General features: G+C 48.3%; 1 protein-coding gene across 1 annotated transcript in view; it reads left to right on the top strand.

The window, feature by feature from the left end:
- LOC127481042 (S-adenosyl-L-methionine-dependent tRNA 4-demethylwyosine synthase TYW1-like) overlaps positions 1 to 12,741 on the top strand; it is a 96,392-nt gene that overhangs the window by 60,254 nt on the left and 23,397 nt on the right. The window contains exon 14 of the mRNA XM_051809875.1: positions 12,064 to 12,174. Within this exon, the coding sequence (XP_051665835.1) occupies positions 12,064 to 12,174 (111 nt within the window). The remainder of the gene's footprint in view (positions 1 to 12,063; positions 12,175 to 12,741) is intronic.

Raw genomic sequence — 12,741 nt, 5'->3', positions numbered from 1 at the left:
CACCATCTTTCCTTAGCCTTGAGCTCTTCCTAAAGCTGTATGAGATGCCAGACTTGGCTTTTAGGGAACTTGGTTCCAACCAGTCTCTATCCCCCCTTCCAGCCCTTCTGTTGTTTATTAACCCAATCACTATCCAAGGGGCTGCTCTGTTCCCTGGGAGCCAGAATTCCCAGCCACCCCAGCAGCTTCCATGCTCTTGGGGGACATCTAGTCACATTTTCTCTGGTTGGGAACTGGAATAATCTTCCTGTAAAATCACCCTGAAAAGACAGAGCACGTGTGTGGTTTTATGGAAACTTTTCAAAAGGAACCTAGAAATATGCAAAGGAAACTTTTGTCTGCACTTTGCTTTAAAATAAGTTTTTATTTCAGCCTGTAAAGCTGAAGTAACGGGGCCACATGCCATGGATTGGGATTGTGCAGAGCACTGCAGGATATTCCAGTTTGCTGAATGGAATAGCTCTTGGATTTCTCTCCTTGTTCACTGATTATCAATGGCAGGATGATTCCAATAAGGAGCATTTGTTGGGTTCATTGAATCCATTCATTTGAATCCATTTGATGTTTCAGAAGGATGAGTTGACAAAGCACCTGCAGGAGTGATGTGTTTTCTCCTCTCGGATGAAGAGGCTGTAACTGAGGTGTAACTGAGGATGTGGATTTTATGGGAATATGGGAATGGTGTGCTGGTGGGAATGTGCTCATGGATTTGTGCAAGGGAATAAAATCAGGAGGACTTATGGCTTTGGAAGGGTGAAGGAATCCTCTCCTTGGGGGCTGGTTACTATGGGATGTGTGCAGGAGTGTTTGGGTGGCAGAGGCTGCAGTGCTGGGTCCAGACTGGTGGTGGCTGGAGAAGAGAAGGCTCCAGGGAGACCTGAGAACCCCTTCCAGATCCTAAAGGGGGTTATAAAAGGAGGGAAAGGGACTTCTTCCATGAGCACATGCTGACAGGACAAGGGGAATGGCTTTAAACTGCCAGAGGGCAGGGCCAGATGGGATATTGGGAAGGAATTCCTGGCTGTGAGGGTGGGGAGGCCCTGGCACGGGTTACCCAGAGAAGCTGTGGCTGCCCCATCCCTGGGAGTGTCCAAGGCCAGGTTGGAGCAACCTGGGCTAGTGGAAGGTGTCCCTGCCCATGGCAGGGGTGGAATGAGATGAACTTTAAGGTCCCTTCCAACCCAAACCATTCTGGGGTTCTCTAATTTTTGGAGTTTATTGTTGTGGACATACCTGAATACAGAAAGCTGGTCATTAGTGACAGTGACAAAGGTCAAAGCAAAGTGGCAGTTCAGAAATGATTTATTTTCCATTTTTTACATAACTGAGGCCTTTGTTGGCTGAGCTTGGATTCTGTTGTGTTCAGACATCTCCAAATGTAATAGTCTGGTGCAGTTCCTGTGCTGACTAGTTCAGGAATCTCCGTTTTTCCTCATCCCAGGAGAGCACTTGGCTGCTCATGACTGTGTTTGGTGAAGGAACTGATACCAGATGCACTGTGAATGATCTTCCCTGACTGCTTAATTCTACAACCAGCAGGGGATGGAGTGTTTGGTGAGCCCTGGAACTGGAGGGTTGATGATCCGTGGGATAATACAACTGTTTACAGACCTGTAAAAACTCTTGTCTGCTCCATTGCTTTTATGGCATTCTGGCTCTGTGTTGAAATTTGCTTAACAATCCTGAGGAGCCTCATCTCCTCTCTGGGCTCTCCTGAAGAGTCCAGCCTGCTGTGGAAGGGGGAGGATCCAAAGGCTTTTCATGGAGACTGGGTTTAATGTGAGATGTTGGAATTTCGGGTACTGTCAAGCGTAGAGCCTCAAGTCAGGCTCCTCAGGGGGAGAAGAACTCACACTGTGCATGCAGAGACACTGAGGACTTGAGTAAACTCTTTGTTGTGGTTTTATTTATTAAGAAGCAACGTAATTTCTGAACAGAATCATAGAATAGAACCACAGAGTGGTTTGGGTCGGAAGGGAACTTAAAGATGATCCAGTTCCACCCCCTGCCATGGGCAGGGACACCTTCCACTAGCCCAGGGTGCTCCAGGATGCTCCCTCAGCACAGGGTCCCTGCCACTGGACACCACCATGCAAAAGGAGGGCACCAATTGCTTCAGACTGTGGTAAGGTCATACAATCCCAGGATGTGCTGAGCTGGAAGGGACCCACAAGGAGCATCCAGTCCAACCCTCAGCCCTGCACAGGCCCAGCCCCAAGAGTCACCCCCTGTGCCCCAGAGGATCAGCCAAACCCTCCCTGAGCTCTGGCAGCCTTGGGGCTGTGCCCACTGCCCTGGGGAGCCTGGGCAGTGCCCAACCAGCCTCTGGGGGAAGAACCTTTGGCTGAGATCCAACCTGAGCCTGCCCTGACACAGCTCCAGCCATTCCCTGGCTGCTGTCCCTGGTCCCCCCAGAGCAGAGCTCAGTCCCTGCCCCTCCTCTGTCCCTGTCCAGGAAGGTGGAACTGCAGTGAGGTCTCCCCTCAGTCTCCTCCAGCTGGACACACCAAGTGCCCTCAGTGTCCTCAGGTGGCTTCAAATCAAGGCTCTTCCCCACCCTCATTCCCTCCTTTGGACACTCTCTAATGGCTCAATCCCTTCCCTACATTGTGTCCCCCCAAACTGCCCCAGTGTTGAGGTGAGGCCGCCCCAGGGCAGAGCAGAGCAGGACAATCCCCTCCCTGGTGCCCCAGGACAGGGTTGGCCCTCCTGGCTGCCAGGGCACTGCTGACTCAGGGCCAGCTGGCACCCACCAGGACCCTCAGGGCCCTTTCCTGGCACTGCTTTCCAGCCTCTCATTCCCAATCTGTCCATCCATCCAGGGTTGCCCCATCCCAGGGGCAGAATCCCCTTGTTGAACTTCCCGTGGTTGGTGATTCCCAGCCCTCAGTGCTGGGGGGGGGGGTTGCAGCAGGATTGATCTCCACATCCCAATTTTCTTGCAGAGCATCATCCAGGTGCCCTTCTGGGACTGCTTTTAAAGCATCATCCCAATGTGTGCTGGGGTGGGAGTGTCCCCTCTCCTCACTCCTGGCCCATCCTGCTCTGTCCCATCACTATGCAGGAATTCTCTTTGTCCCCAGCTCAGTCTGGAGCTGAACTACTTAACAGAATGGGCAGTTAAAATGTTTAAAGCTTATTTATCTGCCCATAATATTTGTTGTTTTAGAGCCCAGCTCCTGAGTTAGGGCTTTACAAGAGCCCTGGCCTTGCAAGGATTGTTTAATCAATGAGAGAAATTTATTTTGGACTCTCTGTTTACCTTGGTCCTTGTTGAGTGAAACGGGCAGGATCTCCAGCAGGTGGGGGGGGCTTTCAAATCTATTTTTAGGTGATTTGGACAAAACCCAGCAGAAAAATATCACAAATCCTTTGCTTTGCAGTCCACGAGAGTGTTTTTTAACGAGGTAATTATGTTTTTATGGCAGCTCAATCCCTGCTTTCATCACTTGAGGTTGCATTGCTGGTTTGTTATTTCCTGAGATAACAAGTGGCAGTTTATTCTCTTCAGTACAATCCCACCTTCCCAGGCTGTGTCCCTGTGCTGTGCCACCCTCACAGGGAAGGATTCCTTCCCAATATCCCATCTAACCCTGCTCTCTGGCAGTTTGAAGCCATTCCCCCTTGTCCTGTCACTCCAGGCCCTTGTAAATAGTCTCTCTCCAGCTTTCTTTTAGTCCCTTCAGGTCCTGGAAGGCCACAGGTGGATCAGCTTCCCTTCCTCTTCCCTTCTATGACAGGACTCAGCATGAAGCTGTGTCAGGGCAGGCTCAGGTTGGATCTCAGCCAAAGGTTCTTCCCCCAGAGGCTGGTTGGGCACTGCCCAGGCTCCCCAGGGCAGTGGGCACAGCCCCAAGGCTGCCAGAGCTCAGGGAGGGTTTGGCTGATCCTCTGGGGCACAGGGGGGGACTCTTGGGGCTGGGCCTGTGCAGGGCTGAGGGTTGGACTCCAGGATCCTTGGGGGTCCCTCCCAGCTCAGCACATCCTGGGGTTCTGTGTGTCCCCCCTGCTGTGCCCCTGTCCCAGCTGGGTCAGGGATTCCTGCTCAGCTCACAGACCCCACTCCCTGCTCAGCTCAGGCCCTGGGGGCCTCTCCTGGACTCACATTCCAGGAAAACAGTGCCAGCTTTTCTCACACATAGCTCACCAATGTTCAGACTGCAAGGAGAGCTTTGTTTCCAAACAGTCTTATCTCTTTTTTATTTCTTCCTCTGAGATGATGCATCACACAGTTACAGGATGGAACGTTACCAGGTATCCTGACTTTTTATTTTGGTGGCAAACAAAGGCTCTGTGTCTTTCTCTCGGGGAATTCACTAGTACTCCTGTATTACACTAAAATACAGAGAGAATTTAATAAATCTAAAAGTCTTTCACCTTCATGCAGAAAATTTCTCACAGCTCCTCTGCTCTGCCTGGCCAGGGGGATGGAGGTGGTGGCCCTTTGGAGTTAAACATCCACTAATTCCCTGGGAACTGAACCATCACCAGGCTGTGTGGTCTGTTTAACAGCAAGCTTGAGGTGGTTTTTGCTGCTGATTTGATGTGATCTGTTTTAATGCCTCTTCTATTTTAAGTCCCATTGCCTTGGACTTCTTTTTCCCTGGGTATAAATTTTACATGATTCCTTGAAACTGCCCCAGAAATATGGAAAAGAAATGAATAATCCCTGGAATATTGTTGGGGCTGATTTCCAAGAGTTAAGTGTATTAAAACCAAGGCCATGAAAAATGGATAAGGAGCAGTCATGGTTCTGGATTTGCTTGAGAACAACATTTATGGGTCTCAAAACAAAGCTGTTGCTGTACTTTGTGTGACTTATAGAGTTTTTTTAATAATCTGATTAATTTCTACTGGAGTGTGAAACAATAAAGTAGATTACAAGCACTTTCAGGAAAAATGATTGTGGAGGGGAATGTGACTTAGGAAGGCAAGAGAATGAAAATTGATGGGTTTTTTTCTCCTTGCTTTCCAGTCTGGATCCCCCATTCTTATGCTTCACACATCAGCAGCTGCTTTGAAATTCTGGCTTGGGAATGTGAGCTGATGTGCTCACATCACTGCAGGATTTCCTCCTTCTTTGGAGGCAGAATTTGAGAGTTGGTCAATCCAGCTCGATTTGGGATGACCTGGAGAGGTTGTGTTGATTGATGTCTGTCTTTTCAAACCCTGATATAAACCAAAAGTCCAACTTTGATGGTTTTCTAATTATTATTCATGACAGTTTTCATCTTATCTGCAGGACCTTTAAAAGAGTAAGGAATTTCATCTGGAGATCAGACTTGGCACCTCAGAATAATTATACTCAGAGAGACAATTTTGTTTCTTACCTAAATGTGGTAAAGCTGAAAGAATTAGAATTTGCTTTGCTCTTTGACCTTTAAAGGGACTGAATTGGACTCCAGTGGTGAGAAAAGATGTAGGACCAGTCCCTCATCATGTGGACACATCACCTTGGAAATTGGTTTTTTTTCCCCTGATCCTCTATTTAGTTTTTTTCCTGTTTCTCTCACAAAGATCAGGAATGGTTTTGACATGGAAAAGTAGGAGCAGGTTCATGTTTTGGTTGGTTTTTATGGTTTTTTTTAATTTAAAGTTTGGGGTTATTTTTTAAAAAACATCCCAGTTGCTTTGGTATTAACACTCAGATCATGGAATCCTGGAATGCTTTGGGTTGGAAGGGACCTTAAAGACCCTCTCATTCCACCCCCTGCCATGGGCAGAGATCCCACCCACTCAGTCAGCTTTGAGGGAAGTCTGTAAGTCTCAGCTGGGAAAAACTGAGCACTTAAAAAGCTGTTTTTATGCTTACACATAGATGGAAACACAAATCTTGGGGCATTTCTGAGCCTTTCTTTAGATACCCATATTTAACACAAACAACAGATTATTTTCTGATGGTCTCACATGTAATAAACTGAATTATCCAAATCCAGAGAAAACCTCAGGTTTGAAAATCCGGTGGGACTGCAAACTCTCAAGGCTGACTTTCCAAATTACCTGTGTCTCAATTCCAGCTAAACTTAGATCACAGTAATATTTGGGTCACTCCAGGCAAGAAAATACTGGGCACAGGAAGAGACCTCGAAGGTTTTGAACCTTCAGAAACTCCAGGACACGTGGAAAATCAACACCCCCAAGCACTTCAGAAGCAATAATTTGGTTTGGTTTTTCCCCACACCGGGACAGGCAGCAAAGAAGATCCTTAATATGAGATTTAATGTTGTGCTGGAGCTGGTTCAGGGTCCAAAGAGAGAGTGTTGGGCTTTGTCCCCATCCTGGGGATGAGTTGGGAACAACTGGGACACCCTGGGGGAAGCCCAAGGGCTCTGGTGCTGAGCTGCAGGTTTAGGCTGGGCTTTAGGCTCCCTTTGCAAGCCCTAAAATCGATGCTCTGAGCTTTTCTGGGCTTGTACAGCAGAGCAGCTCGTGTGTTAATTATCCTATGCTAATCAGCACCTTTTTTAGCAGTGGAGACAAAGCTCCACTCGCTTTAACTGGTGTATTAATAGCAAATTCTGGAACAATGGGTGGTTTTAGCAGGTTCCTACGCAGCACAACCTGTTCAGGTTGTTGCTTTAATGACTCTTGGCCTGAAGAAAGGAAGCTGAAAACTTTTGGGCTCTTGTGCTGAGAAGGAACTTCTCCTGTGCTGTGGAAATTTGCTCAGCATGACAATCCCTGGGTCCTGCAATGTGATCTTGGAGGACACTGTTCCTCCAGTGATGGATGAGCCAGAGCAGAGTGAGGAGCTCGTTAGGGGAGGGTCGGGTCCTGCTTGCCAAAAAAATGGATTAATCTGCATCCTTTCAAGGGCACTGAGTCTTCTGATGGTGATGATGTTCTCCTGGTGCCACACTGAGTCCAGAGGAGGCCACGGAGATGCTCCAAGGGCTGGAGCCCCTCTGCTCTGGAGCCAGGCTGGGAGAGCTGGGGGGGTTCACCTGGAGAAGAGAAGGCTCCAGGAAGAGCTGAGAGTCCCTTGCAGGGCCTGAAGGGGCTCCAGGAGAGCTGGAGAGGGACTGGGGACAAGGGATGGAGGGACAGGACAAGGGGGAATGGCTTCCAGCTGCCAGAGGGCAGGGATAGATGGGATATTGGGAAGGAATTGTTGGCTGTGAGGATGGGGAGGCCCTGGCACAGGCTGCCCAGAGAAGCTGTGGCTGCCCCATCCCTGGGAGTGTCCCAGGCCAGGTTGGATGGGGCTTGGAGCAACCTGGGCTGGTGGAAGGTGTCCCTGCCCATGGCAGGGGGTTGATCTGGGTGATCTTTAAGGTCCCTTCCAACCCAAACCATTCCATGGTCTGCAGAGCTCTGGGAGCCTGGAGGCTGAACAGAGCTGGCTTTGGGAGAGGCAGAAATGATCCCCAGGCCTCTTCCAAGGGCACTGTCTCCAGGCTTTGGAAAGCTGTGAAATTTTGGGTTGTGTTGCAATTTGAAATTCCCTTTTGCTGCATTTTGGATCCTTTATCCTTGCCAAGGTTTCTGCATAAAAACACACATTACCAACTCTGCTGAAGTGATTCTTGGCTCCAGGGGTTTTTTTTTCCTGATCCACATCCCTGTGACAAGTAATTTCCAAGTGTGAAAATTGCTTTGATATCTTTATTCAGCACTTGCTCACTTAGGAAGTTGTTGCATAACCCAGGCAAGGGAAGAGGCTGGAGTTTTGGGAAAGGACTTTTCCAGTGCTGGGAAAGGGCAGCTTTCCAGTTGCTCCAGGAATGCTGGGCTGTGGGGCTGCACTTCCAGTTTTCAGGTGATCAGAGCAGGTCCCTGCCAGCTCAGAAGCTCTGAAAATGTGTCCTGAAGTCGTTTTGCAAGTCAGGCCTTCCCTTGAAGGGAGGGAGCAAATCCTAATGAGCCCAAGGAGCTGCCTTTGAAGTGGCTTCCTCCTCGTCCCCCAGTCCCTGCAAAGGCTCTGTGAAGTTGTGTGAAGGAAAGAGCAATTTTTGTTTGGAGTTTGCACCATCATTTCCTCTCCCCAGAGGGTGCTTTTGCTGTTCAAGCAGCTCAGTGTTTGTGTTGACAATACTGAGATTCATTAGCTGCAAAAACAGGCATTTCTTGGAGGTGTCTGGGCAGGAAACAGCATTTTCTAGCAATGACATAACTTGAGCTGTGTCTGAGAAAGGTGTGTGAGTGTTCAGGGTGCCTGCCTTGGGGCTAGGAAGTGGGGATAAAAATAAAGGGGTTATTATATTTACTCCCAAACGGTGGGACACTGTTCCTGTGCCTGAACAAGGGATCCAAGGGAAGGGCTGGGTTGGAAAAGGGAGATGGTGCTCCCCTGTCCCACTTGGAGAAGGGAGATGATGCTCCTCCTGCCTCACTTGGAAAGGGAAATGCTTCCTCTGCCCCATATGGAGAAGGGAGATGATGTTCCTCTCCTGTCCCCCTTCAGAAGGGAGATGATGCTTCCCTGCCCCTCTTGGAGAAGGGAGATGTTCCCCTGCTTTGGCTGGAGAAGGGAGATGATGTTCCTCTCCTGCCCCACTTGGAGAAGGGAGATGCTCCTTTGCTTTGGCTGGAGGAGGGAGGTGCTCCCTTTTCCCACTTGGAGAAGGGAGATGATGCTCCCTCTGCCCCATTTGGGGAAGGGAGATGCTCCCCTACCTTGGTTGAGGAAGGGAGATGCTCCTTCTGCCCCATTTGGAGAAGGGAGATAATGATCCTCTCCTGTCCCACTTGGAGAAGGGAGATGCTCCCTCTGCCCCACCTGGAGAAGGGAGATGATGATCCTCTCCTGTCCCACTTGGAGAAGGGAGATGATGATCCTCTCCTGTCCCACTTGGAGAAGGGAGATGCTCCCTCTGCCCCATTTGGAGAAGGGACATGTTCCCCTGCTTTGGGTGGAGGAGGGAGGTGCTTCCTTTTCCCACCTGGAGAAGGGAGATGTTCCCCTGCTTTGGTTGGAGAAGGGAGATGATGATCCTCTCCTGCCCCACCTGGAGAAGGGAGATGATGCTCCCCTGGGCTCACTCCACCCCCTGCTCTTTGCTGCACATTTGGGGTGTCCCCCCTTCCCTGTCCCTCCTGAGATCAGCCCTGGGCTGTTTCATGGAGAATAATTCTGTTTGATCTACGAGAAGATGAATGTTGAGGAGGAGGGAATTAAAAAGAAATGATAAAAAAGAAGCAGCCCCAATCCCTCTTGGTTATTGAAGTGGGAAGGGAACACTTTGTCAAAGTGACACCAGATCCTTTATTAACCCTTTCTGGCCTGGAGGGTGTCAGCATTTGTATTATTACAGAATATCCTGAGCTGGAAGGGACCCACAAGGATCCAGTCCAAGCCCTGGCCCTGCACAGACACCCAAAATCCCACCCTGTCCCTGAGAGTGTTGTCCAAACACTTCAGGAGCTCTGGCAGCCTTGGGGCCATGACACTTCCCAGATCTTCTGAGAGACCAGGACCTCAGATCCACTCAATGAAAGGCTTTTTTTATCCTAAATATCCTCCCCTAACCCTGTTCAGGTTTGTGCTTCCCTTGTGCCCTGTCCTGCCACTGAAAGGCTGCAATGCTTTTTCAGGGCAGCCTGGCAGGATTATTTTAGCAGGAATTTTTAGCAGGAATTGCCTGAAGGGAAAATACTGCTTTTCCTCAGGTCGGATCTTCATTCCTTTGCCCTTGAAGTGTTTGGGGAACAGAAGGCTGAGCTGCACCCTGGAGCTTGCATTTTTGGGACCCCCATAGAGAAAGGTGCCTGTTGCTCTGTAGCTTTGAGAATCCATCAAGGGACAAAGCCCAGAATCTCTATTTTGTGAGCATCCTGCCAACCCTGAGGTGGTTTGTGTCCTCCAGAGAGCAAGACTGGAAAGATTTCGGGGACTGAGTGACACGTGCCAAAGTGCCTCTCAGTGGTTTTCCCCCTGTTAAGATATTTCTTGGACAATATTTTATATTAAGGTGCCTTTAATGGATCTCAGGCAATCCCAAGGATTGTGTGTTAGACCAGCCTGCCCTGATAACCTGGATTTCCTTTGCCACCTGATGGCCATCTGTGCTCCTGCCCCTCCCTGGGGCTGCTTCTCTGCACCCGGAGCTCTTTGGTGTCAAACAGATGCAGTTCCACACCCTTGTCTCGCCCTCCCCTCCACAGGGTTTGTTATTTGATTAACTCCTCTTCCTCTCCCCTTCCCCTGATGCCTGCAGGGGGGGAAATAAGTTGCTTTTCCTGGGAAAAGCAGGGAGCAGAACATCAGCCTGCTTTGAGATCCCGCCGCTTCAGCTCGTTGAATTCTCGGGGTTTAAGCTCTTTATTTCTTGTTTTGCTGCACTTATAAGAGGCTCTCCTGGGGCTCTGTTGTACAACAAATACAAATAAAACATGAATAAAGCGATCTGACTGCTGGCATTCCTCAAGGATTACTCCCAGAGAACATTTTGGGGCTGTTTAGTCATTTTGATGTGTCCCTTCTCCAGCTTTTCCTAGAAACACTTGGGAGATGTTGCCCTCTGGAAAGAGGCTTCTTCAGTCACAACAGTAAATTTTGATTTTCCTACCTGTTTCCTGTATCCACTTGAGTTTCTTTCCTTACTTTCCCTCCCCAGTTGTGATTAATTAATACGGTTTTTGGGATAGTTCGGTTATGGAAGTGATGGATGCACAGTTATTCCTTGTCAGTGCTGCCAGGGGTTGTGGGGCAGGTACTGCCTGGGGGGAAAACACCCAAATTTGGTTAAAAACAGCCAAACCCAACCAACAAATACAAGACAATTGGTGTGAATTATGAAATATTTTAAAAAAATGAAATTAAGGAAAAATGAACCAAAACTAGCAAAAAATGAGCACAAATAAATGGGGTTAAGGGAAGGAAAGTGGGCAAAAATGATATTAAAAATATATATAAATTTGATAAATATTGTTTAAAAGTACTAAAGAAACCCAGAATTGGTAAAATGGTTAGAAAGGACAAAAAGGCCAAACTAAAATCACAAGAGAGTATAAAACTTAATAAAAAGAACCCAAAAGCCACAAAAATGATAGAAAATGGATAGGATCCAGGCTGGGATCCAGGCTGGGCCCAGCTGAGGAGCCTGGAGCTGCTGTGGGTTTGTTGCTGTGGATTTGCTGAGGGCTCTTTCCCTCTGGCTGAACTGTCCCATTTTATAGTTTACAGTGTGTGGGGATGGCAAAGGAGTTAATCAAAGAGCACTTCTGCTGGGAAAATTGCTCTGTAAATAAATTCCCAAAATAAGTGAAATAAAATTCCAAAAATAAGCTAAATAAAATTCCAAAAATAAGCGAACTAAAATTCCAAAAATAAGTGAAATAAACCATCAGTGGGAGCTGGAGGGGAAGGAAAAGCTGGAAACAAGCGGATGTCACGGCGAGAGTGGGTTTGTTCCGTGGCCAAGTGCTTGTGTGGAGAGTCCTTTTGTCCCCAGGAGCTTCTCTGGAGGGCAGCCCTTGGAGGGCAGATCAGAACAACTCCAAGGACAGAAGCTCTGGGAGTGCTGTCACTGTTCAGGTTGGATACTGGGCAAAATTCCTCCATGGAAAAGCTTGTCCAGCCCTGGCCCAGCTGCCTGGACAGTGGGGGAGTCCCCAAGCCTGGAGGGATTTAACAGCTGTGGCTGTGGCCCTTGGGGACAGGGGGCAGTGGTGGCCTGGGCAGTGCTGGGGGATGGCTGGATTTGATGATCTCAGAGGGCTTTTCCAACCTGGATGAGTCCATGTTCCTATGGAAGTCACCAGTGCCAGATGATCCAGCTGGAGGAACAAAAACATCTGTAACTAATGGGGACATTTTATGCCTGGGGAAGCAAATCAAAGAGAGTTAAATTTCCTGGTTATTTGCCCATTAAGTTAAAGCTCCTGTAAAAACGAAGTGCCTGGGAAATCCAGGAGGAATATCAGTCATTTTGTGGGATAAGGTGGCTCAGCTCCAATGCTGGAGAGTAAATGCCTTGAAAGAACAAGTGAGGAGGCTCCTGCTTTGGTTCAGTCTCTGCAATAAAGGAATGATTTCATCTCTTTTTTCCTCTTTGAAGTCCCAGGGCTGGAACATCCCTGTGCCAGAGTGGGATCCTAATGGGATTTTGTCCTTGATTCCAGGAGCAGCGCACGGTTTACAGGCTGACCCTGGTGAAAGCTTGGAATGTGGATGAACTCAAAGCTTATGCTGAGCTGATATCCCTTGGAAAACCAGACTTCATCGAGGTCAAGGTGAGCTGCCTGGAGCTCTTCCCTATTTTCCATCGTTTTTTTTCCAGTTTTTAAGTCTCCATTTCCCCCCCTCTTTAGTCTTCAGCTTTCTGAGTAAAACTCTCCTCAAGATTTCAGTGACCTGTAAGGAACTTAACTCTTCCTTTTAATGTTGGTTCATTGGTAATAATTAATAATCAGTATTTTCTAATGTGCATTTGGAGTAGGTTTCAATGGGCCACAAGTTAAGTTTTGTGCCAGCCAGCCTTGATTTCTGCCCAACACAATTTCTGTATTTCTCATGGAAACAGGGACTGATAAATAGATATTCCTTCTTCATGTCAACCAGCTCTTTGAACAGATTAGTCTGGGACAAGCTGGCAGTTTGTGGTGTGATTCTTCCCATCCTGGTGTCAAATTTTGCCAGGGAAAAAGGTGATAATAGGTTTAGTGATGTGGTTGCTGTTTGTACACAGCAGGGCAGGAGGGGCTTTGTCATGGGGTTCATGGATTTAGGGAATGAAAAAAAAAACGTTAAAAACTTGTAGAAAAGGCACCTTATAAATGCTCTGGGAAGAGCCACTCTCA

This window comes from Manacus candei, unplaced genomic scaffold (genome assembly GCF_025592945.1).
Source record: "Manacus candei isolate 608988 ecotype Guabito, Panama unplaced genomic scaffold, ASM2559294v1 h1tg000076l, whole genome shotgun sequence".
Lineage (NCBI taxonomy): Eukaryota > Metazoa > Chordata > Aves > Passeriformes > Pipridae > Manacus > Manacus candei.
This window is presented reverse-complemented; position numbering and strand designations above follow the sequence as displayed.